Source organism: Pleurodeles waltl, chromosome 1_2 (assembly GCF_031143425.1).
Source record: "Pleurodeles waltl isolate 20211129_DDA chromosome 1_2, aPleWal1.hap1.20221129, whole genome shotgun sequence".
Taxonomy (NCBI): domain Eukaryota; kingdom Metazoa; phylum Chordata; class Amphibia; order Caudata; family Salamandridae; genus Pleurodeles; species Pleurodeles waltl.
In genome coordinates this window covers 1,229,824,034-1,229,849,265 of record NC_090437.1, presented here as the reverse complement: position 1 = coordinate 1,229,849,265, position 25,232 = coordinate 1,229,824,034, and the positions used below count along the sequence as shown (strand labels likewise).

At 44.2% G+C, this 25,232-nt stretch overlaps 1 protein-coding gene across 1 annotated transcript in view; it reads left to right on the top strand.

Moving 5' to 3' along the window:
- The window catches only part of POLR1A (RNA polymerase I subunit A), a 361,957-nt gene that overhangs the window by 70,532 nt on the left and 266,193 nt on the right, over nt 1–25,232 (top strand). The window contains exon 9 of the mRNA XM_069204279.1: nt 2,807–2,969. Coding sequence (XP_069060380.1) covers nt 2,807–2,969 — 163 coding nt within the window. The remainder of the gene's footprint in view (nt 1–2,806; nt 2,970–25,232) is intronic.

The following is a 25,232-nucleotide window of genomic DNA, read 5'->3' as shown; positions in this document are numbered from 1 at the left end:
GGAAGCCCTGCATCTCTGGAAATGGCCGGACCACCAAGGGCTCTTCCTGGTGATGAAACACCTGCCAGGATCATTAAATGCCAGATCAGACAAGCTCAGCTCTTGCCACCTAGCAGATCACGTGTGGCAGTCACACCCAGAGGTGACGCAAAGTATCTTCTGTGAATGAGAAGAACCATAGCTCGATCGGTTCACCACCTCAGAACAGGCTGCCCCTCTGGGAGGATCTGCTGTCTCTCAGAAAGACAGCAGGGCTCTGCACCTGAGCCTTAGCAATCTCCACCTTCATGTTAGGATATTGAGCGGCAATAGCTGAACACCTTTGATTTCTTTCGGAAGGGGTTGATGCCATCTTGGCAGCCAGGAGTCCTTCAACTTAAACTGTATACATCTGTTGAGACAAATTTGTGGATTGGTGGGGTGCTTGCTAGATAGAACCCTTCAAGGCAAAGCTGTCTGATTTTTTGTTGTTTGTTCTGTCCCTTGCCTGGCAAAGCTTTGCTTTGAGCACTGTTAAAGGGTACCTTACTGCTCTATCAGCTTTTTTGCAGTTGTCAAATCAGCTTTTGTTGCTTACGTCTGCAGTTGTAATGCATTTTTAAAAAGTTTACAACATTTGTTTCCTCACTCTCCTTTTGTCATACCACAGTGGGCTCTTAACTGAGATCTCTTTTTCCTGATGTGCACTACTCTGGCTTCTCACTCTCCAGGCAGTGTGTCTCCTCACCACTACAACCATGTGGCGGGTGAGTGAGCTTCAAGCTGTCTGTGTCAATCCACCATACACCACCTTCTTTCCAGACAAACTGGTTCTGCGGGCATTAGCATTCTTCTTAGCAAATGTTTCTATACGGCATCTCACCTCTCTAAGGGGGAACGAGTCTAGTGCTTGGAGATCAGGAGAGTATAGATCGTACCAAAGAACACCAGATGGCCGATCAGCTCGGGGTCTCTGTAGAGAGAAAGGGCAAGGCTGTGCAGAAGAGAACCATCTCCCGCTATATTGTGCTCTGCATAAAGATCTGCCATGCACTGGGCAAAAAGCAGCCTCCAGTAGGACTGCATGCTCATTCTTCCAGGGAAAAAGCTGCTACGACTGCTTTGGCACACAGAGTCCCTGTCCTAGACATTTGCTAGTAGGCTACTTGGGCATGCCTCCATACATTCACAAAGCACTACAGTCTAGACTTTCGGGATCATCGAGAGGGTCATTTTGTCCGCTGTGTTCTACAGGACTTTCTAGTTTGAGTCCATTCTCAGACCCGTCTCCAATTTTATACTGCTTTAGTATCTCTTCAAACAATGAAGAATTTGTGACTAGAAGTCTCTGTCAGAAGAACAAATTACTTACCTTTGCTAACACTTCTTCTGGTAGACACTATCTAGGCGCAGATTCCTCACTGACCCTCTTACCCTCTCCATTGTGTGACTAGACTGTCTCCTGTAATTAGGACCCTGTCCTTTAATAAGATTCCAGGTTTGGGAATCTGCATACTGGCCACACCGGTTATATGTTGGAACAACGAGTGCTTGAACCACCCATGCCTGAAAAACGGGGTCGGAACAGCGACCTCGTTGTTACCACTAATGCCTTTACCCCGAATGCCTTAACAACGATTTTTCGTTGTAAAGGCATTCCTGGTAAATCATTAGTGAATGGCATGCATGGTTCCAGCATGCGTCCCCTCTGGCCCCCCACCCCTAAAAATTACTGCGACCCCCCTCCCCTAAAACCTAAAGCACCTCAACCCCCACCCCACCCCTAAAACCTAAACCCTGACTCCCCCCGCCCCTAAACATTAATCACCCCGAGCCCCCACCCCACCCCCAAAAACTAAGTATACCCCGACTCCCCGCCCCTAAAACCTAAAGCACCCCAACCCCCCACCCCACCCCTAAAACCTAAACCCTGACCCCCCTCTCCCCTGCCCCTAAACCTTAATCACCCTGAGCCCCCCGCCCCACCCCCAAGAAAACAGCCCCAGTCCCAGCCCAACTTACCTCCTCCTTGATCGCGTCGACTCCCTTCTTCTGTGCCTTAACCACGCATGTATGTGGTTCAGCACATGCGTGGTTAAGGCCCTGAACAAGGAAGTCGTGGAAAACGAAAGCGTTGTTTCGCTTTAGTTTTCCATGACTTTGTTGTTCAGGACTCGTTGTTCGGGATGCTTCCCGGCCACACCGATTTGATTTGGGGACTTTGCATCTTGGGGTGCAGACAGTCTTTAAAGCAAGCTTCGGCAGCGTGTGGGAGTGCTGCCTATATAGGCTCCAAACATCATTTCCATAGCTGAACGTCGTTCCTATGGAGCCACATGATGCCAATTACTGGTGCACGGCGGCACTGCTGAAAAGTTTCCAGATCCAGTCTGAGGCCTGGGGAATTTTTAAAAAGGTCAGAAACCTGCAGCTACATAGAGTTTCTACCAGGAAGAGACATTAACAAATGTAAATAACTTGTTTTTTCAAGTCGGTTGGCTAAAGTGTCCTTTAATGTAGTTCCTCCATTATGTACTACAAAGAACCTCTCCAAGGGAGCACCCCCATAAGTCAGCATGCACCTGAAATATTTATGTAGCACATTCAGTTGCCAATACAAGTCCAAAATATAATCATTTATTGGAAAAGTTTTTTTAAGGAATGCCCCTCTGTAGGCAAGAGTGAGTGAAAAACAAAGACTGTATAGCTTTGAAAAATAGAGAGAAATCTTCTGTCACCATTTTGGGATGTGCTGCTAAATATAAGCTGTTTTTCATAAAGACTATTTGTATGAGTTGAAGGAATGAATTGCTGTCCTCCATTTCAGGTATCGTCCTGTGAACCGCATGGGGGATCAGATGTTTACCAATGGTCAGACTGTGAATTTGCAAGCTGTCATGAAGGATGTTGCAGTGATACAGAAGCTGTTGGCACTCATGGCTAAGGAGCAGACCCAGCCACCAGAAATGACGGAGACAGAAATCCAGCCGGTAAGGGGGGGACAGGGGTTAAACTGATGGAGAGTAGAATCTGTGAAGAGAGAATGTCTTTATGTTGCTGCTTGGATGTGATAGTAGCCTGGCAATGAGTGGAAACACATGTTTCAGATCCCTGTGTTGTCCCTCCCTCGTGGATAAGGCTTACGACACAGTATAATTCCACAATCCCATACTCGTATGTTTCTATTAATGAGACGATTCATCCATAGACCTGTTTACACAATAGGCTGCACTCCTTGAGAAACGTAATCTTATTAACTCTGTATGGTGACACCACCTGCAGTTGTTTGCTAATTAATTCCACCCTGCATTGCAAAACAATTGCATTGATGCTTGCAGACACATGCTATATGCATATCATTTTTTCACACTTTTCAAATATATTTTTTTGATTAGTGGAGAGTGAAAAAGAATATAGCACTGCAATGCCTCAACAAAACTTTCCAGCAGTTCTAGTCAAAGCAAGAGGAAATCAACAACCTCAGGTGTACTTACCCATTGCAGGGCTTGCCAAAGAGGATGCTCTGGCACTTAAGGAAGGCCTTGCAAATGTTTAAATCCTTAAATATGTTGTATGATCTATACTGAGTGACCTGTTATGATAGTAGGACTAGTTGTTATGTAGTAGAATGCTATGCCCGCAGTCAAAGCCTTAATAAATCAGACAAGCCTGCTTGAAAGCTACCCTATGCTAAATAGTGTTTCCAAACATGATCTATGTGCAGGATTGCCCATTCTAGTCTCAGTATCCAAACTGGAGCTGGCAATGACAATAACCAGGTAAGTATAGAAAAAAATACACAGACTTCATAACAAGATGCACTAAGTCGCTTTGAGACTATCTAATTTTGTCGACTAGAAGTTTTCTGAACCAGATATATCGATGCTCACAATTTGAGGGGTCCTGAAGTTGCTTCGTCAGCTGTTCTTTAAAATGTACTTGTATCTTCTAACAACTAGTTGGTTTACATTTGTTTTTAACTCTTTTCGGATGGTTACCACACATTTTCTGATTTCCGTCAGAGGGTTAGCCAATGTTTGTTGGAAATATGTGAGGCTAGCTCATGTGCGTCTGACTCCTGTTAGCTTGGCTGCAGTTTGTTTGCTGGTTAGCTCTCATTTGTTTTCAGCTCAGCCAAAGAGTTCAACTTTGAGTTTTCCTCACTGGACTGGTTCATTTATTCATTTATGTTTTCGTTTTTAGTAAAGCTCTAAAAACCACTCAGCAGAGGCTTTAAGAGCACGTTAGAATGTTGGTGTAAACAAAAACTGACAGATAGCACGATAGTGCTTTGTAGAGCTTAGTGACGAAGAGCTAGGTTGTCCATCAGATAGGGAGGTCCTGGATATTCATCAACCTATCAGATGTCCCTGGAAATATGATGGTGCCTTGAAGGACACGGCCCTGAATGCCAGCGGTTTCGGAGGCATGCTGTTGTTGGGTGCCTGACTAGCCAGGACCTTGAGAACCAAATGGGGGTTGACTTAAAGAGGATCATCAAAATGCCAGAGAGCATAGGTTTACCTTTAAGGATCTGTTGAAACTAACTAAGTCATCCTCAAGTCTCAGATGTAGGGATAGGAAATTCGGTATAGAGAAGCCCAAACCATGTCCTATGAGCTAGACAAATAGTTTAAGGACTTGCGTTCTTTGACAGTGTACCCTTCTCAGGATTTTACAAACTGAGTGATGTCAGTTCAAGCCAAATATACAATCCCAAAATATGGGACACCAGGGATATCAATTGGCCCCAAGACATTCTTGAAGTACTCTATATTTATTTTTTGTTATTTTTTAGCCTTACATTTTAGACATGGGTCTCATATGGAATACAGACAAGAAAATGTGCTAGTTCTTTAATCCCTGGTATTCTTTGGTTGGTACCAAAGATTTTAGTCTTTTTTTTCCTCACGTCACATCTACCTTGTGAGTTCCAGTATTAATCTATGTAAATTATAGAGGTGATTTTGGTCTGGTTATACAATATATATTGTTTTCTGTCTTCCGTAGATGTCTTTACAGATGACATTCTGCCCGTATAAATCATTGTTTTTTAAAAATCTTTTTTTAAATGAATGGTGGGTTTTATTTATGGTGTAATATCTTGTACTAACTTTCACAAAACCTAAATTGATTGTTTTTTTCAAAAAAATATTTTCCATGTACTAGGAATGAAAAACATGTTTTCAAATGGCTTTTTGCATGATGTGTTAACTCTTCCCCAACCCCACTTCTTCTCAAGGTAGTATTGGAGGTCAATACATTAGCACTTGATTTCACTTTTCTACCTAAAAATAGTCATCCTTGGACACCTATTATTTTTTACATGCGAGGGGCCTCATTTAGATTTGGGTGGTGAAGGAAAATTCAGCAATTTGGCAGAATCAGTAAATTATCTGTTGGTAAATTCTCTGCTGATGGAGAATCCCCTTGCAGAATTGCCTGCATCATGGGGATAATATGAGTCAGTTTGACAGTAGAAAGTTCCACAGGCTGATAGTTCTTCAATTTAGCACTTACTCCAGAAACAAGAATAACTTGTCTACAATAGCAGACAACGCAGGTGCCTCAGTGCCAGCTGCAGACACCGTACATAGCTCTGTGCGGTAAGAGGATGACCCAAAGGTTTTGGTACTCTAAATCACCTGATAAAATGTGCCCAGATGAGGGGGCTTCATGACCATACCTCTGCAATCATTCTAAATGTGTCCACAATGTAGTGGGCCTTGTGACCATACCTCTGCAATTATTTGCACCCCTATGTCTCCTGGGACAGTTGCAGGTGTGAGGGGCTGAGGCTTGGCCTGTGTATGTTGTATATCCCTTTGGTGAGTGCTATGTGCAGTGGACTCCAGAGGCAGAGCAAACCCATTCAATGCAGTTTGAGAATTGCATCATTTGTATGTTGCCCTGATGCTTGTTAGTGAATCAGGTTGGCAGCCAGTTTAGGCTGTATCACCACTACATTCTTTTGGATTGCCCAGAAGTTAACTCATTACTTTGTTTAATAAACCTGTAACATAACTTTCTTCATTACCTCCCAGTTCTAAATCATGCTCTATGTCTTCACCCACTGTTTATTCTACTGTCATGTGCTCAGTTACCAAGTCTGTGCTCCTGCATGTTTTATCTTGACAGAGGGATAGTGCACAGGTAGTTGCTGCTTATTTCCCCAAACATATCTGGGTTAAGACAATGATAGAAACTGTGGTCTAGAAACTGCGAATGATATGATGCTATATACTTAAGGGATCATTCCCAGTGTCCTGGTAAAACTATATACTAATACCTCACAGGGAATTACCGATACTGGGTTTTTCCTGGGCAGTTGGGCCTAATAGGTGAATACCACATATTTTGCCATATTCCGGGATGCAAAAATTCATTTTTTTCTCCACACTAATTCCACCAGGGTTCTTCTAATTATATGTGTACAGGAATACAGATGTGGCTATGTGGTAATCTTGCACAAGGTGTGACACTGATCAGCATGAGAGCTCTAAGCCTGATAATTATTAAAACCCTAAAGTACAAAAGACACACAGCACAATGTGAAACATAAATAAAATAATTTCATCATGAACTAGGGGTGTCCAGTATTCTACGATAAAAGTAGGAATATCATAATGACGAAGGTCTTTCAGCACCCTTCTCCAGGTTCTACCCATAAACTGGGTATTTTCTTGAGCTGCCAAAGCTATGACCTTCTGAAACAATAGTTTACTTTTGTTCATATAATTTCTGTGAGCTAGGCCAACATCCCTGCTCCAAACTCCTAACATGTAGAAGTTATTGGGTCAGTGGTGCACTGGTAAACTCTCTACACAGCTGTATCATGAGTGTAAGTGGGATGTGAACAAACATTGTTCACACAGAAAGGGATACTTCCAAGAGTAAAGTCACCAGAGGAACTGATGTCACTTGAAAACCTATGGATTAGTGCTAGATGTTAATAACAAGATTTAAGAAAGTGCCGGGATCGGGGGAAAACATAATGTTTGAGGCATGTGTGGCTGTAGATACACATGCTTAGCATAATCCCGCCATCTAGTGTTGGTCTTGGATATGTGCAAGTTGTTTTTCTTCAAAGAAAGACTTTCTGTCATGAGGTACGGTGACTTCTCCTCTTGCTGGCAATGCGCATGGTCATCAGCTCCATTGTTAGATTGTGTGGTCTGGTTCAGACGTGTGTTTCTCTGCTTCATCTCAACACCGCTGTTTCCTAGCATTTAGCCCTTAACATCAGTATTGCTTTGATCGTGGTTATTTCTAGATCGGTCATTCTCCGATGTCGGTCTTGTTGGTGCGACTCAAATCGAACGCGGGCCCTGTGGGCCTTAGCCCTTCAGGGCAGTTCTCTTTTTTTCGTCAGCCTGTCCACGCCATGTCCAGCTGTTGATGAAAGCCTCCCGTTTCTGCCCTCGCTGCCACACCAAGTTTCCACGCACCAACCTATATTAAGTGTGTAACTTGTGCCTCTCTCCACAACATCCGGAAGCTGATTGCGGGGCCTGCAAGTGATTTATGTCCAAAAAGACACTGCATGACCCGACAAGCTCGACAACTTGAGATGTCCTGCCTCAGCGCCGAAGACACACCAGTCTTTTTGGATCCAAAGACCTTCAACAAGAGGCTCATGCCCAAGTGTTGGCAGCAGACGACAATATCTTTTCGCATGAAGACAGGACCAACCACTAGGCCAAGAACTGAGTACTGTGACCCCTCCATCCCAGCCCCAACCCCTGCAAATCGTCCCAAAGGGTCGCCTCTCCAGTTCCAACTGACCAAAGTCTTCACACGGGCAACCACTGCCCTCGGGCCATGGTCGGTACTGAACAGCTGCATCGAACACACCCAGCCCCGGTGCCGAAAGATAAGCAAAATACTCATGCTCCTCAGCTAACTCCCCCATCATTGGAGTAGCGCCAACTCTGAGTTGAGAGCGTCGGCGCTGAAACACAGTTCTACCTCGGCACTGAAAGCAGCTTCTTCGGATCCAAGACCCTCACCATTTAAACCATCGGCACCAAAGTCTGTGTCAGAGCAGACATCCTACTCCTTCTCCAAGCAGACCCTTGAATCTGTGGAATCTGTGCTCCAATGGTTGCAGGAAGAAACAGACTCTAAGCAGAAACGCCTAGTCATAAACTCAGACACTGGTCTTGTTCTGGCAAGACCTCCTTATACTGGAGCACTACCAGCCAAGAGGCAATTAACATTTAAAGAAGCTTTGTAGACACCAGTCCCACCAAAGCACAGGACAAAAAGGTGGATAAGGCAATAAGCCCAGCACGACTCAGCCCACCACCACCACCACCACCTGTTCTCCAGGGGGTTCCATCCACTCTTTCTGAGGAGACGGGATGACCAACATCAATTCCCCATTCCACCACACGATGACCCGTGAGACACCTATGACACAGACCGAGATCTCTATCCAGACAAACTTTCTTCTCCAGATGACACCACCACTTATCAAGACACCATAGGTAGGTCTACCACTTATCACAAGGTTCAGCTCCACATCAAACTACTGAAGGATGATTTATTTTAATTTGAAACCCTTTTCTCCAGCCAGCGTTATACCTGCCGATTCTCAAAGGCATGCTCGGACACATACCTGTTATTTTCAAGAACTGTTTCTTCACAACAAGGGTCGATAAGAAATACAAACCATCCCCTGCCGACCCTACATTCATTCATACATACATACATACATACATACATACATACATAAAGGGTCAGCTACCACTAGACTCTTTAGTGGTTGCCACAGCAAGGAAAAAAGCAAATTCACAAACATATAGTGAGGCGTCCCCACCAGATAAGTAAAGCAAGAAGCTAGATGCCCAATCTGCCAACCACTGGAGGATCGCCAACTCTTTGAGCTCCTCTCCCGCTGTGACAGAGCCCACTAGGATGAGATGGAGGGACTCCTCCAACATCTCCCAGAAGAATACAAGAAACAGGCATATGAGATTGCCTCTGAGGGCAAACTAATTGCAAATACGCCGTTGATTCGCTGCGCCCTCGACGCGGCTGACATCGCAGCTAGAGGCATATAATCTAGCATTCTCCTTAGACAACATACCTGGCTGAGTGTCTCAAGTTTCAAACCTGAAGTGCAGCAAAACATCCTTGCATTTCCCTTTGATGGGGAACACCCCTTTGGTCCTCAGGTAGACACTCTACTTGAGAAAATCAAAAAAGACATTGAAACTACCAAAGCCATGGGAGCGTTGCAAACTCCTTCACAATGCTGTTCCTTTTGGCATTCCTTTTATCATGGAGGAATGAAACCCACCTCTACAACCACCTCCTATCAGTGTCCCCAGTCATGAACCGCCTCACCCAAGGGATACGACAAAGGCTCCTACAGGGGCAACAATTCCAGAAGTAGAGGGAAGGGCAGTTTCCTTAAACCATACGCCACCAAACCTTGCCTTACCACCCCATCCCCAAACCTCCCAGATCCCCCAGCTTTCCCCCCTCGTGACTATACAGCAACCTTGGGGGATGAATGCAATGGTTTGTCCCACCTGGCGGAACATCACCTCCAACCAGTGCGTGTTGGATATTATCCAACATGGTTATTGTCTGGAGCTCATTTCCACACCTCCTAAACAATCCACCTCACAAACAAAAACTTTCAACACTACATCTACATTTACTGAATTAAGAAGTTCAGGCACTTCTCACCAAAGGGCCATTGAACCCGTACCGTTACATCAGCATGGCACAGGAGTCGATTCACTCTACATCCTTATTCCCAAAAAGGATGGGTCACTGATTCCAATCTTCGATCTCCGAGCCCTAAATCTATACATTCTCTCAGAGCACTTTCACATTGTCGCTCTTCAAGATGTCAGTCTGTTGTTGCAGCATGGCAACTTCATGGCTGCACTCGACCTCAAGGACACCTATTTCCACATTCCTATTCACCTGGCACATCGCCGATTCCTCAGGTTTCTAATAAGCTGGCAGCATTTCCAATTCAGAGTCCTTCCTTTCGGGGTCACAACCGCCCCCAGAGACTTCACCAAATGCCTTGTTGTAGTCGTCTTTCCTTATCTAGACGACTGGTTCCTCAAATGTGTGACTCGTCAGAAGTGCTTTTAACACACTCAGGCCACCATAACCATCAACACAGTTGAATCCCACCTCCAACTCCTTCAAATGCAACCAAACCTGGGGGTCATCTTTGACTCGCAACGGGGAATAGCTTACCCTTCTGCTGCCCAGATTCCTTCTTTCCAGGTGCTCCACCCCCAAAAGAGTGAGGAAAGCCATGCGTCTCCTAAGTATGATGGCTTCATGCATAGCCATAGTACCTCATGCCAGACTGAACATGTGTCCATTTCAAGAGTGCTTAGTGCACCAATCGACCCAAGCGGAGAGTCAATGGGAAGCTCTACTGTTGGTCAGCCATTAAGCTTACCACTCTGCAATGGTGGAACACCAACCATGTCCTCAAAGGACGGCCTTTCCTAGACCAGTTCCGCAGAGAACCATAACAACGCACGCCTCCTTCATGGGTTGGGGAGTGCATTCTCAAGATGTAACTGTCCAGGGATGCTGGACACCCAGCCAGAGACATCGCCATACCAATCAGCCGGAGTTGCTAGCTGTTCACCTGGCACTCAAAGCCTTCCTTACTCACCTGATTGGCAAGTTAGCCCTGACCAAAACAGACCACATGACTGCCATGTATTATCTCCAAAAGCAGGGGGCACCAGGTCCCCTCAGCTTTCTCATCTAGCTCAGACCAATTGGAAGTGGGCCCTCCAGAACAACATTCACCTGTTCGTGTAGTACCTCCTGGGAGCGGACAACATCTTTGCATATCTCCTTAGCAGGAGGCACCAACAAGTCCATGAGTCGGAACTCCACCCACAAGTTCTCTCCCCATACTTCCAGCGTTGGGGTAAACCAGACATAGAACTTTTCGCCACAGCAGAAAATGCCAAATTCCCAAACTGTGCCTCCAGGTTCCCACACCCACAGTCCAGGGGCCATGCACTATCGGTGAGATGGCCCAGGATATTTTCTTTCGCTTTACCACCTCTCCCACTGCTTCCATTTGGCATTTCAGCAGACATCTAACACGTTCATCCTGGTGGCTCCCACATGGGCACACAACCATGGTTCACCACTCTTCTAGAACTCTCAGTGGTTCCCCACGAGGTAGTGAAGAACAGATCCATGGAGAAATCAGACACCCTGACCCCCGGTCATTCAACCTTGCGATCTGGCTCCTGAAATCTTAGAATTTGGCTATTTGAATCTGCCACAACCCTGTATGGACATTCTTAAAGAAGCACGCATGCCCACTACTCGTGCCTGTTACACTGCAAAGTGGAAAAGATTTGTTCACTATTGACATTCCAAACACATTGATGGTTTAGGAGCCAAAGTTCAAGACATTGTCTGTTGCTTATTATATATAAACACCTCTTACATTTATAAGGCTACATCTAGCGGCAGTTGCCGCATATCTACAAAACAGACAGCACACTTCCCTATTTAGGATCCTAGTCATCAAGGCCTTCCTATAAGGCCTTAAAAGAGTCATTCCTCCCAGGGTACCACCAGCTCATACTTGGAATCTCAGTACTGTATTTGCAAGATTAATGGGCCCTCTGTTTAAACCCCTCCACTTCTACCCCCTCCAGTTGTTGTCCTGGAAGGTATCATTCCTAGATTGTTGATGTATGACGGAATGCGGAATGCCATTGTAGCGAATGGCTTTATAACGCAAGCGTTCTAATGAAAATGCCTTTACAATGAAAGGCTTTTACAACAACATTTATTATAATGAATATGCCTTTCAAACGAAAGTCTTTACCATGGAAATGTAAGCATTTAACAAAACAAACAAAAATAAATATATATTTATATGTTCGATGGCATGTGTAGCTGCAGATACACATGCTGTGCACATCCCGCCATCTGGTGTTGGGCTCGGAGTGTTACAAGTTGTTTTTCTTCGAAGAAGCCTTTTCGAGTCACAAGACCGAGGGACTCCTCCCATTTCGACTCCATTGCGCATGGGCGTCGACTCCATCTTAGATTGTTTTTTTTCCGCCATCGGGTTCGGACGTGTTCCTTTTCGCTCCGTGTTTCGGGTCGGAAAGTTAGTTAGAATCTCGGAAAAGACGTCGGTATTGTTTGCGTTCGGTATCGGGTTAGTTACAACAGATCGACACCGAATTTAGAAGAGTTCCGGTGGCCCTTCGGGGTTTTTTTGATCCCCCGTCGGGGCCTGGTCGGCCCGGCCACGTGTGAATTCAAGGCTGATGGAACAGACCCCATTCCGCTTCTGTCCAAAATGCCATAACAAGTATCCGTATACGGATCAGCATCTGGTCTGTAACTTGTGCTTGTCCCCAGAGCACAAGGAAGATACTTGTGAGGCCTGTCGAGCGTTTCGGTCCAGAAAGACGTTAAGAGACCGAAGAGCCAGAAGACTGCAGATGGCGTCGACGCCGACAGAACAAGAGCGTTTCGAGGAAGAAGAGGAAGCTTTCTCTATCCAAGAGTCGGACTCGGAAGAGCTCGAGGCCGAAGAAACGCCGAAAACCGTGAGTAAGACATCGATACATAAGACTCACGAGAAGTCAACAAAAGCCCAGGGGACGCCACCGCCAACAGGCCCTGGCTTAACCCAAACAAGCGGTGACCGAGCCAAGGCACCGAAAAAGGGCACGCTGGTGTCGAAGTCATCCGACTCCGGTCTAGATGCCGCCACACAGCAATCTCGGACCAGAGACATCGGCTCCGAGAAATTTCGGCACCGTCACAGCGGCACCGAACAAATTCGGCATCGAGACACCACCACGCCGAAAATTACAAAGGTTTCTTCGGAGCCTAAAAAGACCTCCGAAAAAGTTTCGGTTCCGAAACATCCAGCCTCGGAGCCGAAAACAGGTTCCTATACAGAGGAACAAGGATTGACCTCCCAAATGAAAAAACAGAGATTTGGAGAGGAACTTCAAGCTGTAGAGCCAGACTATACTCAAAGGAGGCTCCACATTCATCAAGACACAGGGAAGATAACCACTCTTCCTCCAATTAAGATAAAAAGAAAACTTGCCTTACACGAAAAGGACAAGGAGCCACAGGCAAAGGTGGCAAAGAAAACAACTCCACCACCTTCTCCACCACCCTCAGTGCACACATCACCAGTAGCAACTCCTCCACTGATGCACTCCCCGACTCTTACTGCCATGAGTCAAGATGATCCCGATGCATGGGACCTTTACGATGCTCCAGTATCGGACAACAGCCCAGACTCGTACCCTACCAGGCCGCCCCCTCCTGAGGACAGTACATCTTACACACAGGTGATCGCAAGGGCCGCTGCTTTCCATAACGTCACCTTGCATTCAGAACCAATTGAGGATGACTTCTTGTTTAACACGCTAACCTCCACTCATAGCCAGTACCAAAGACTACCTATGCTCCCAGGAATGCTAAAACATTCAAAACAAATCTTTCAAGATCCTGTTAAAGGCCGAGCCATAACTCCAAGAGTGGAGAAAAAATACAAGCCACCGCCAACAGATCCTGTTTATATTACAACGCAGTTAACTCCAGACTCAGTAGTTGTCGGGCAGCTCGTAAGAGAGCAAACTCTCATACCTCGGGAGACGCACCACCTCCAGACAAAGAGAGTCGCAAATTTGATGCTGCAGGCAAAAGGGTTGCAGCACAAGCAGCAAACCAATGGCGCATTGCCAATTCACAAGCGCTTTTGGCAAGATATGACAGAGCGCACTGGGATGAGATGCAACATTTGATAGAACACTTACCCAAGGAGTTCCAAAAAAGAGCACAACAAGTGGTGGAAGAAGGACAAAGTATCTCTAATAATCAGATACGGTCTTCAATGGATGCAGCAGATACGGCTGCAAGGACAGTAAATACTGCAATAACAATAAAAAGGCACGCATGGCTCCGCACGTCAGGTTTCAAGCCAGAAATTCAACAAGCCGTGCTAAATATGCCATTTAATGAACAGCAGTTGTTTGGGCCGGAAGTCGACACTGCTATTGAGAAACTCAAGAAGGACACTGATACAGCAAAAGCCATGGGCGCACTCTACTCCCCGCAGAGCAGAGGCACCTTTCGCAAAACACCTTTTAGGGGAGGGTTTCGAGGACAACCTACAGAAACCACAACATCACAAACCAGGCCCACTTACCAAAGCCAATATCAGCGGGGAAGTTTTCGGGGGCAATATAGAGGGGGACAATTCCAAAGAGGTAGAGGAAAATTCCAAAGCCCCAAAAGTCCTCAAAATAAGCAGTGACTCACAAGTCACCCATCCCCATCACATAACACCTGTGGGGGGAAGATTAAGGCAATTTTACAAACATTGGGAGGAGATAACAACAGATACTTGGGTACTAGCAATTATCCAGTATGGTTATTGCATAGAATTTCGAGAATTCCCTCCAAAAGTCCCACCGAAAACACACAGTATGTCGAAACAACATATAAATCTTCTAGGATTAGAAGTTCAAGCATTGCTCCAAAAAGACGCAATAGAATTAGTACCAAAACAAGAACTAAACACAGGAGTTTACTCACTGTACTTTCTAATACCCAAAAAAGACAAAACTCTAAGACCTATACTAGATCTCCGAATATTAAATACATACATCAAATCAGACCACTTTCACATGGTTACATTACAAGAAGTAATCCCACTGCTCAAACAACAAGACTACATGACAACACTGGATCTAAAGGATGCATATTTCCATATACCAATACATCCTTCACACAGAAAGTACCTAAGGTTTGTATTCCAAGGGATACATTACCAATTCAAAGTGTTGCCATTCGGAATAACAACTGCACCAAGAGTTTTTACAAAATGTCTAGCAGTAGTAGCTGCACATATCAGAAGACAGCAAATACATGTGTTCCCGTACCTAGACGATTGGTTAATCAAAACCAACATGCAAAAACAGTGTTCACGACACACAAATTACGTCATAGAAACCCTACACAAACTAGGTTTCTCAATCAATTACTCAAAGTCACACCTTCTGCCGTGTCAAACACAGCAATACCTAGGAGCAACAATCAACACAGTAAAAGGGATTGCCACTCCAAGTCCACAAAGAGTCCAAACATTCCAAAATGTAATACAAGCCATGTATCCAAACCAGATGATACAGGTCAAATTAGTAATGAAACTCCTAGGCATGATGTCCTCATGCATAGCCATTGTCCCAAACGCAAGGTTGCACATGCGGCCCTTACAACAGTGCCTAGCATCACAGTGGTCACAAGCACAGGGTCAACTTCTAGATCTGGTGTTGATAGACCGCCAAACATACATCTCGCTTCAATGGTGGAACAGTATAAATTTAAACCAAGGGCGGCCTTTTCAAGACCCAGTGCCACAATGTGTAATAACAGATGCATCCATGACAGGGTGGGGAGCACACCTCAATCAGCACAGCATCCAAGGACAATGGAACATTCAGCAAAAACAGTTTCATATAAACCACTTAGAACTGTTAGCGGTGTTTCTAGCTCTGAAAGCATTTCAACCCATATTAACCCACAAATACACTCTTGTCAAAACAGACAACATGACAACAATGTATTACCTAAACAAACAAGGAGGAACACACTCAACACAGTTGTGTCTCCTAACACAAAAAATATGGCATTGGGCGATTCACAACCACATTCGCCTAATAGCACAATTTATTCCAGGGATTCAGAATCAGTTAGCAGACAATCTCTCTCGGGATCACCAACAGATCCACGAATGGGAAATTCACCGCCAAATACTGAACACTTACTTCAAAATGTGGGGAACGCCACAAATAGATCTATTTGCAACAAAAGAAAACACAAAATGCCAAAACTTCGCATCCAGGTACCCACAACATCAGTCTCAGGGCAATGCACTATGGATGAACTGGTCAGGGATATTTGCGTACGCTTTTCCCCCTCTCCCACTTCTTCCATATCTAGTAAACAAGTTGAGTCAAAACAAACTCAAACTCATACTAATAGCACCAACATGGGCAAGGCAACCATGGTACACAACACTACTAGACCTTTCAGTAGTACCTCATATCAAACTGCCAAACAGACCAGATCTGTTAACACAACACAAACAACAGATCAGACATCCAAATCCAGCATCGCTGAATCTAGCAATTTGGCTCCTGAAATCCTATAATTCGGGCACTTCGACCTCACATAGGAATGTATGGAGGTCATAAAACAGGCTAGAAAACCTACCACTAGACACTGTTATGCAAATAAGTGGAAAAGATTTGTTTATTACTGCCATAATAATCAAATTCAACCTTTACACGCATCTGCAAAAGAGATAGTAGGATACTTACTAAATTTGCAAAAATCTAAACTAGCTTTCTCTTCCATTAAAATACATCTTACGGCAATTTCAGCTTACCTGCAAATTACGCACTCAACTTCATTATTTAGGATACCAGTCATAAAAGCATTTATGGAAGGCCTAAAGAGAATTATACCACCAAGAACACCACCAGTTCCTTCATGGAACCTCAACATTGTCTTAACACGACTCATGGGTCCACCTTTTGAGCCCATGCACTCTTGTGAAATGCAATACTTAACGTGGAAAGTTGCATTTTTAATTGCCATCACATCTCTAAGAAGAGTGAGTGAGATTCAAGCATTTACCATTCAAGAACCATTTATTCAAATACACAAAAATAAAGTTGTTCTACGGACCAATCCTAAATTTTTACCAAAAGTAATCTCACCGTTCCACTTGAATCAAACGGTAGAATTACCAGTGTTCTTCCCACAGGCAGATTCGGTAGCTGAAAGAGCACTACATACATTAGACATCAAAAGAGCACTAATGTACTACATTGACAGAACAAAACTAATTCGAAAGACAAAACAACTATTTGTCGCCTTTCAAAAACCTCATACAGGAAATCCTATTTCAAAACAAGGCATTGCTAGATGGATAGTTAAGTGCATTCAAACCTGCTATCTTAAAGCTAAAAGAGAACTGCCTATTACACCAAAGGCACACTCAACCAGAAAGAAAGGTGCTACCATGGCCTTTCTAGGAAATATTCCAATGAACGAAATATGTAAGGCAGCAACATGGTCTACGCCTCATACATTTACCAAGCACTACTGTGTAGATGTGTTAACTGCACAACAGGCAACAGTAGGTCAAGCTGTACTAAGAACATTATTTCAAACTACTTCAACTCCTACAGGCTGAACCACCGCTTTTTGGGGAGATAACTGCTTATTAGTCTATGCACAGCATGTGTATCTGCAGCTACACATGCCATCAAACGGAAAATGTCACTTACCCAGTGTACATCTGTTCGTGGCATTAGTCGCTGCAGATTCACATGCGCCCACCCGCCTCCCCGGGAGCCTGTAGCCGTTTAGAAGTAGATCTTAAACATTTGTACATTTGTAAATATATTACTTAAAACTTCATTATGTACATACGCATTCACTCCATTACATGGGCACTATTACTAGCATACACAACTCCTACCTCACCCTCTGCGGGGAAAACAATCTAAGATGGAGTCGACGCCCATGCGCAATGGAGTCGAAATGGGAGGAGTCCCTCGGTCTCGTGACTCGAAAAGGCTTCTTCGAAGAAAAACAACTTGTAACACTCCGAGCCCAACACCAGATGGCGGGATGTGCACAGCATGTGAATCTGCAGCGACTAATGCCACAAACAGATGTACACTGGGTAAGTGACATTTTCCACATATATATATATATATATGTACACACACATATATATATATATGTACACACACATATATATATATATATGTACACACACATATATATATATATATGTACACACACATATATATATATGTATATGTACATATATATATATATATATATATATGTACACACATATATATATTCACAAAACAGAATGAGACCACACTCGGTGAGCGCCTTCGTTGGCGTTTCACAGCAAGTAATATGTTTTTATACACATGATTGGTTAATGTATTGTCTTCAATAAAAAAGACAGGCAAATAAACATAGCATATTGCAACATAACCTCTAGAGAAACACCATCCGCCATCTTACAACATTTCTTCACAATACTAAATCAATTTACCTTCAGTTCATCATCTCCATTACACTCAAAACATTATTACGCCCTGGATGTGCAATTTAAATTAATAACTCTATCCCGTCCATACTTTTAATGACGATGGCTTCATTTAACATCATGTTGTCATGATCAATCTATTTTTATTTTTATTTTTATTTTAGTTCTATTGGAGGATGAAAGGGAGATGAACCACATACCATCCAAATACATAAAAAGTAAGCAATTGCACCCTCTTGAGTTAATGCATCACATTACCGAATCTTCGTATTTCCATCATTCTACCTAAATTGTACATATTTAATAAACTATAACGCCCTGAGTGGGCACTCTTTTCATAATCACATTTATAGTTATATTTTTACCCCAAATGAATGGCCAACTCTTCCTCACTATTCAATCCAAATGAAGCTCAGTTATATACTGTGACTCTAAGTGTCGTAATATGTATTTTAACCAACAACCCATGAAATAAAATTCTTCCCACCCCTAAATTTTCTCACCACCCAAAAACCCATAACCACCCTAAATCCTAAAGTTTCTCTTACCACCCAAAAGCCCATACCCACTCCAAACCTAAAATTTCCCTTACCACTCAAAAACCCATACCCATCCTAAAACCTAAAAATTCCTTTACCACCCAAAACCTGTACCCATATACATATATAACCTAGGGGCAGTCACCACTAGGTAGTTAAAATTAGGGCCTAGTTTCTATAGAAAAAGTTTTCTTTTTGTCTTGCTAATAACTGGCACCGTTTGATGAATCTTCTGGAAATTTTCCCCAAAAAATATGACGCTTATTTCAGCTGCGGCCTGGAAAGTTTGTGGGTAATCAGTCAAGCGGGGCCAAGAAAACAGGGGGTCCTAAAACGCTTCTTCCCTATGCATTTTCTGTAGGGATTTTGAACAGAAATAGCGCTCGAACCACTGGACAGAATTACACCGGATTTGGCAGAAATACATCTCTTGGTCCGGAAAGCTGTTTGTTATTTGGTGTAAATCTGTTCAGTAGTTTATGAGAAATTAAAGAAGAAACTAATTTGTATATATATAGGGGCACAAAGGCTCCATGAACCCTCCCGATCTCATGCTGAGATCTGATTGGCTACCAACACTTCAACAAGGAACAATATTCTCCATCCCAACATCACATAACTCTCAGTGAGGCATTAATTTAAACTGGATAAATATTTAATGGCACAATATGGGATTGATTTTTCATGACTGTACAACATTATAACGCATGCTTTTAACACTTGTGCCTTTACCACACATTTTTTACAACACATGCATTTAACATGCATCTGCCTTTAACACACAGTTTTTTTTTTTTTTATAAATGTTTTTATTAACATTTTGCTATTGCGTACATACAGATAAAAATATGGCATTGACAGGTTCTTATCATATCATTGGACGGCATTGTTTGCTTCTCCTGTACACACTTTAGGGTCTAATATTTGTAACACTTTATCCCTATATCAGTGCCTCGCTTTTATAAGTCCTCAGCAATGTACTTTAGGTGCAGCCTTTCATGATGATGTCTGTCATGTACCATGTTATCATTTACTTCCCCATTCAACAGTCTTAACCAAACTCTGAATAACATAATAACATGATGGCGCGCTTGGGGACATGCTAGGGTTAGTTGCTGGGAGATGCTTGGGTGTGTCCATACCAGGGAGGGGGCCCGGCTCCTAACTCCGTCTCCATCACTTGGTTCATATGTCAGTGTGTCAGGGGCCACTCCAATTGATGTTTAATAACTCTCCCAACCCGTTCAATACAAAGTCTTTGAAGGCCTATGTCTGATTCTGACCTCCCGTTACCCCACCCCACGTCCATAGTTGGTCCAGATCCTTCCTCACAGTTCATGTGACGTACATTACGGTTTTGTGTCTCCTATGTCTCCACATCTTACCTTATGTGTCAACCTCCCCCACCTCAGTGTCTCCTTCGCCCTTCACTATACGTTCCCATTTCATCAGTCTCTTCCCACACCGGAGCAATGGGTGTCTGTCGCAGGCCCCATGCCTCTTCGCTCCTCAGGACTTGTAGTTCAGCTCTGGCCCATTTCAGCCCATCTCGTCTCCATTCAGTCAAGGAGGGGCCCTTGGTTGACGTCCAGCCCTGTGCAACTAATCTCCTGAATAGGACCAGAGCCAGGTCCAGGAAGCGTTCATTTACCCTCCCAATTGCTAAGCCAGTTTTCAAGACCAGTAGACACATGGTTGGGGTCTGGGTCGTCTCCATCCCAAGCAGTTCTTTCAATTCGGTCACCACTGCCCCCCAGCCCCTCTGGATATCGGGACAGTGCAATACCATGTGGTCAAAGTCAGCGTCCAATTCACTACATTTGGGGCACGCCTTGGGAGCTCCTCCGTATATTAGTGTCATACGATGTGGAGTAAGGTACGTCCTGTGTATCTAATTGTATTGGATATATCTTAAGCGTGTGTTCCTCGAGACCCCCCGTGGGTATGCCAGTGCCTTCCACCATTCCGTATCCGAGAGATCCCGGCCCAATGCCCTCTCCCACCTTTCCCTCTGGGATTGTAGTGGGTCCAACACACTTTCGACTTGTGTTCTATATAGCTTAGTTATTAAGTGAGCATCGTCTCCCGCTGTCAGCAGGAGGTGTAGCACTTGGTGTGTTGCGGGCTCCGCGTTAACCGTGTTCCAATGCCCCTTTAAGTTATACCTCAACCTCTGATACAGGAGGAACTGTCCACGCGGTATCCCGCTGCTATCCATCAAGTCAGTGAATGGCCTCAGCACCCCATCGCGGAAGAGGCCTCAGATTGTCTCCACCCCCACCTTCGTCCATGCTCCCAGTCCAGCACCCGTTTGGCTCCCGTCTACTATGTCTAACGTTGGTACCAACAATGGTAATGCAGGAGAGTAAGCCGGTCCTACACCCACCCGTTGCGTGCATCTCCTCCAGCAGGCCAAGCCTTTAACACACAGTTAAGTCTAAATAAGGTAAGTGAAATAAAAATATATGTATTTAAAACATTTTTGTTGAGGGGACACATCCTAAACCCCGCCATTTAAAGAAAGAAAAAAATATATATATATATATTTATTGGGAGGACCCCCCTTTACTAATTACCCTTACCATCCGTTCATAGAGCAGATGTAGTTGGCTTTTCATGTTCCTTTCCACCAGAGGACTGATTATGATTCTCGTTTGCATCTGGGAAAGAGTTAGGTAATGAAAACACACCATACAGTCTGTAAAATAATTGTTGCTAATAGGTATGACTTGGGTACAGCTGGGTAAAGCCACAGGTGACTGCTGTGTTGCTCTGTTGGCCGTAAGTGGCCAGGGTAAACCCAGACGTGGGTCCTTTGCTTACTGTGCCACTAGATTCAAGCTAGCCTGGCTAATGAGGGGTGATACCCCGAAACTGGTCCTAGGGTGCTTGTTTCCGTTCCAGGGAAGACCTGGCCTTGAAGTTCGGGCTGGACTGTTCCCATGGGGAGCAGGGTCAAGACTGATTTGCATATGTCTGGGTCCAAACTGGTGTGGCATGGTGAGCAAAAGAATAGTGGATTCAACCCAAATCTGTGACTAGAGGTGAGTGTCTGAAAAGTTTCAGCACTCCGTCCAACAACTAGTTGTGTTGACCGTTGTGCAAAACCATAATTCAGATTCTTTGTTATAGCTCCTCAGAGGTTTATCCTTCCTATATTGCAAAGCCCTTTACATTACTTGGCCAAAATAAAGAGAAGGGACTAGCCCGTTGAATTGTTTGTGCAGGTATTAGAATTAATTTGATAGGGTGTGATAGAAGATGAAGTGGTCATGTTTTTTCCCTGATAGTAAGTAAACTCTATCATTTGCTGATCATAGCAACTTTCAAAGTATGAAAGCGAGCAGGAAGTGATGGATAGCTACAACCATCATAGTGTAGATACATGACAGATGGATGCTGAGGACACCCAAACCACTTCCCCCTTGTGGTGTGGCAGGGTTTGTGTTAGTCAAAGAGGGATTGTGCATCTCCTCCACAATAAAAAGTCTTTTGATGTATTGATCCCAGGAGTGGCAGATCCTTCATTGACTGTAAGTACTGAGAATGTATAACTGTGTCACTGTTTGGTCAGAATTAAAGTGCAGTATACAAATTGGAGGCCCTAGTACACAGATAATCAAAAATAAGCTGCAGACTCCAGCAGGTTCTGTCTTTTGATCTACACCATGGCATTTCTCTACCAGGAAATGTTGGCTCCCTGTAGTATGGGTTACTGTGTTTGTGACTACCTCCTCACCTTTTTCTTCCTTTGCTGCAAAGCAGCTCGTAGTTTCTTGCATGGGCTCTGGCTCCTCAGTAGATCGATATTTTTACTCTGGTGAAAGAAGGCTAGTTGTCCATTGTTCTAGTCTTTGGTGTAACATGAATCCATGGTCTTCCACGTTTCAGGATTTTCTCATTTTTTATCATTATCTATCTTTGTTGTCTCTGATTCATGATAGTATGTGATTAAGGCCCTCATTACAACCGCCGTGCTGCCGCCAATGCGGCCGCACTCCTGCGGTGCCCATTATGACATCCCCGCTGGGCCGCATCATGGGAGCCGGCAGTGTTGCGGCCGTGCGACGGGTGCAGTTGCACCCGTCGCGCTTTTCACTGTCTGCAGAGCAGACAGTGAAAAGCCGCATGGGGCCCCTGTCAGGGGACCCCTGCACTGCCCATGCCAGTGGCATGGGCAGTGCAGGGGCCCCCAGGGGCCCCGCAACTCTCTGTACCGCCAGCCTTTTCCTGGTGGTTCAAACCGCCTGGAAAAGGCCGGCGGTAGGGGGACTCGTAATCCCCTGGGCAGCGCTGCTAGCAGTGCTGCCCTGGCAGATTACTACCGCCGGGGCCATTGTGGCAGGAAACCGCCGGCCCCGGCGGTGTGACCGCGGCGCTTCCGCTGCAGTCGTAATGACCTTGGAAGCACCGCCAGCCTGTTGGCGGTGCTTCTGTCATTTCAGCCCTGGCGGTCCTGTACCGCCAGGGTTGAAATGACCCCCATAGTATCTTTTTGTTCCCTTTCCCTTGTCCATTTTGGCAAGACCATTCATTAAGATGGCTCGCATAAAAGGTAGGGCTCCTTTATGACCCAAGAGTGCATCACAATGATCTTGTTAGTAAGGTAGAAGAAAGCTGTAAAACGTTTTGTGGAAACCCTTTGTAAATGAGTGTAGAAGCTTCAGTGAACATTCCATGTCATGATCAATCTACACTGGAACTACACCATCCTTCAAACCCACTTCCCTCCCTGAAACTTGCCCTCTTAAGTATAAAGAGGCATAGTTATCTGATCAGGAGGATGTGCATCAAAGTTCTCTCTTATATGAGGCTATGAGGATAAGGTTTGCAAAACTACAGAGCCAGGAACAGCTGAGATTCTAGAGACTCCTCATTGAACCTGTTAAGATTGTTCCATTTCTTGTTTAATCATCAATTGCATCATTTCTCGCATGGCCATGCATCTTCCATACTGGTATGTGTTCTCTGGATAAATGTTTGTCAGTCTTGATCTCTACTACAGTGACTGATCGCTACATGTACCTGGCCAATACCTTGACCAGGGCCAGGACCATTACTTAGGCTTGCCATTATGTTTACTCAGCAGACCTACAGTGCTACCCATCTGAGTGCCAGTGCCAAGTTTAGGTAATGGTCATTATTCATAGAGTGGTCAGGTTGATGTGGTGTTCAGTCGCTGTAATAGTCTCAAGGAAATAAGGTCGCAGTACTCTATCCTAAACTGACTGGAATTGTTTACACTAATAGGAGGTAGGCAAACCTTTAGTATTATATAACATTGTGTTTGAATAATTGAAAAGTGTTCTTACATGGCTGAAGGGGAGAGGTGATGATCAGAGTCATCCACATACATTATATTAAGTACAGGCTGTTTATTTAGTGTAAATGCATTAAATTGAATACTCACTCCACACACGCTCGGCCATCCTTACATGATTTACCCTCTTCTTTCAATAGAAATTTTATGTGTAGCAATTACATGTTACAGATCTTATTATTTTTAAATTTACAATGTGATTTAAGTGTAATTTAACAGGACCTATACCACACATGGCCATCTAATACAAATAAGCATGTGAAAGCACTCCAGTCATCTGTTTATTACTACAGGCTGCTGTTGAAATATTGTGAGACTTGACTTGACCCCTAGACGTCAGGGGATTGGGCCTATTGCTGATATGCTGTCCTTGAAGATCCTGGAATTTATGTGATTGTGTTTTCATTCATTTGATATCACGCTAAATGGTATAACAGTGTAAGCTTTCTGTTTTTAACATTTGTTCAAGGTTCAGTACCGCAGATCTCGCTGCATCCGTGTGCTTCCGGTGTCATGATGTATGAACTCTCATTTCTGTAGGTAATCTCTTACACCCCTAGGCTTAGTGTTGCATATGCATGCAGGACAGTGCATTTACTGCACAGTTTAAAAGATGTGCAAAATATGTAGCAAGACTTGTCCACATTGGAAAAAGAGAAAGGGAGACAGAGTTTAACCGTAAGATGATCACTTAGACCCAAAGTGAGACCAGCAACCGTCAATAAAATGGTCCACTTGAAACAAAACAAATAGTGGAGTTTAACTTGTTGGCGCATGGTGGTGTGGAAAGCCTTACCAATGGATATGTGAAAGAGTGTTAACTCCACCAAATTTAGAGATGTGCTAAAACACAAGGTGCTAAAACACATCTGTTTGGAAAAGCTGTTCCTCACCCGCCCTTGGATTGGTGAGCACTGTACTTCCTTTTCCTGGTCTCTGAAGTCAATACTACAGCAATAAAAACACAAGCTAAGAGCCCTCTTTGTGTTGAGTAGTTTCCACTCCTTGCCCTTTCTGTAGCCCTTTAACAGCAAATAGGAAGCTGTTGAGGGCATAAGGGTCTTACCAAGGATCAATCTTGTAATTTGGGCCAAAGGCTGCATGATTTCACTTCTATTAGCCCTGGCATTTTGTTGAAACAACAGCCACAGAAGAGGGATTATTGCAATGATTTATAAAAATTTGATGAGCAAGTTGTCTGTTGAGTCACTTTCCCCAGCTAGTGGCTCATGTTGATTGTAGCATCAATGCTGTG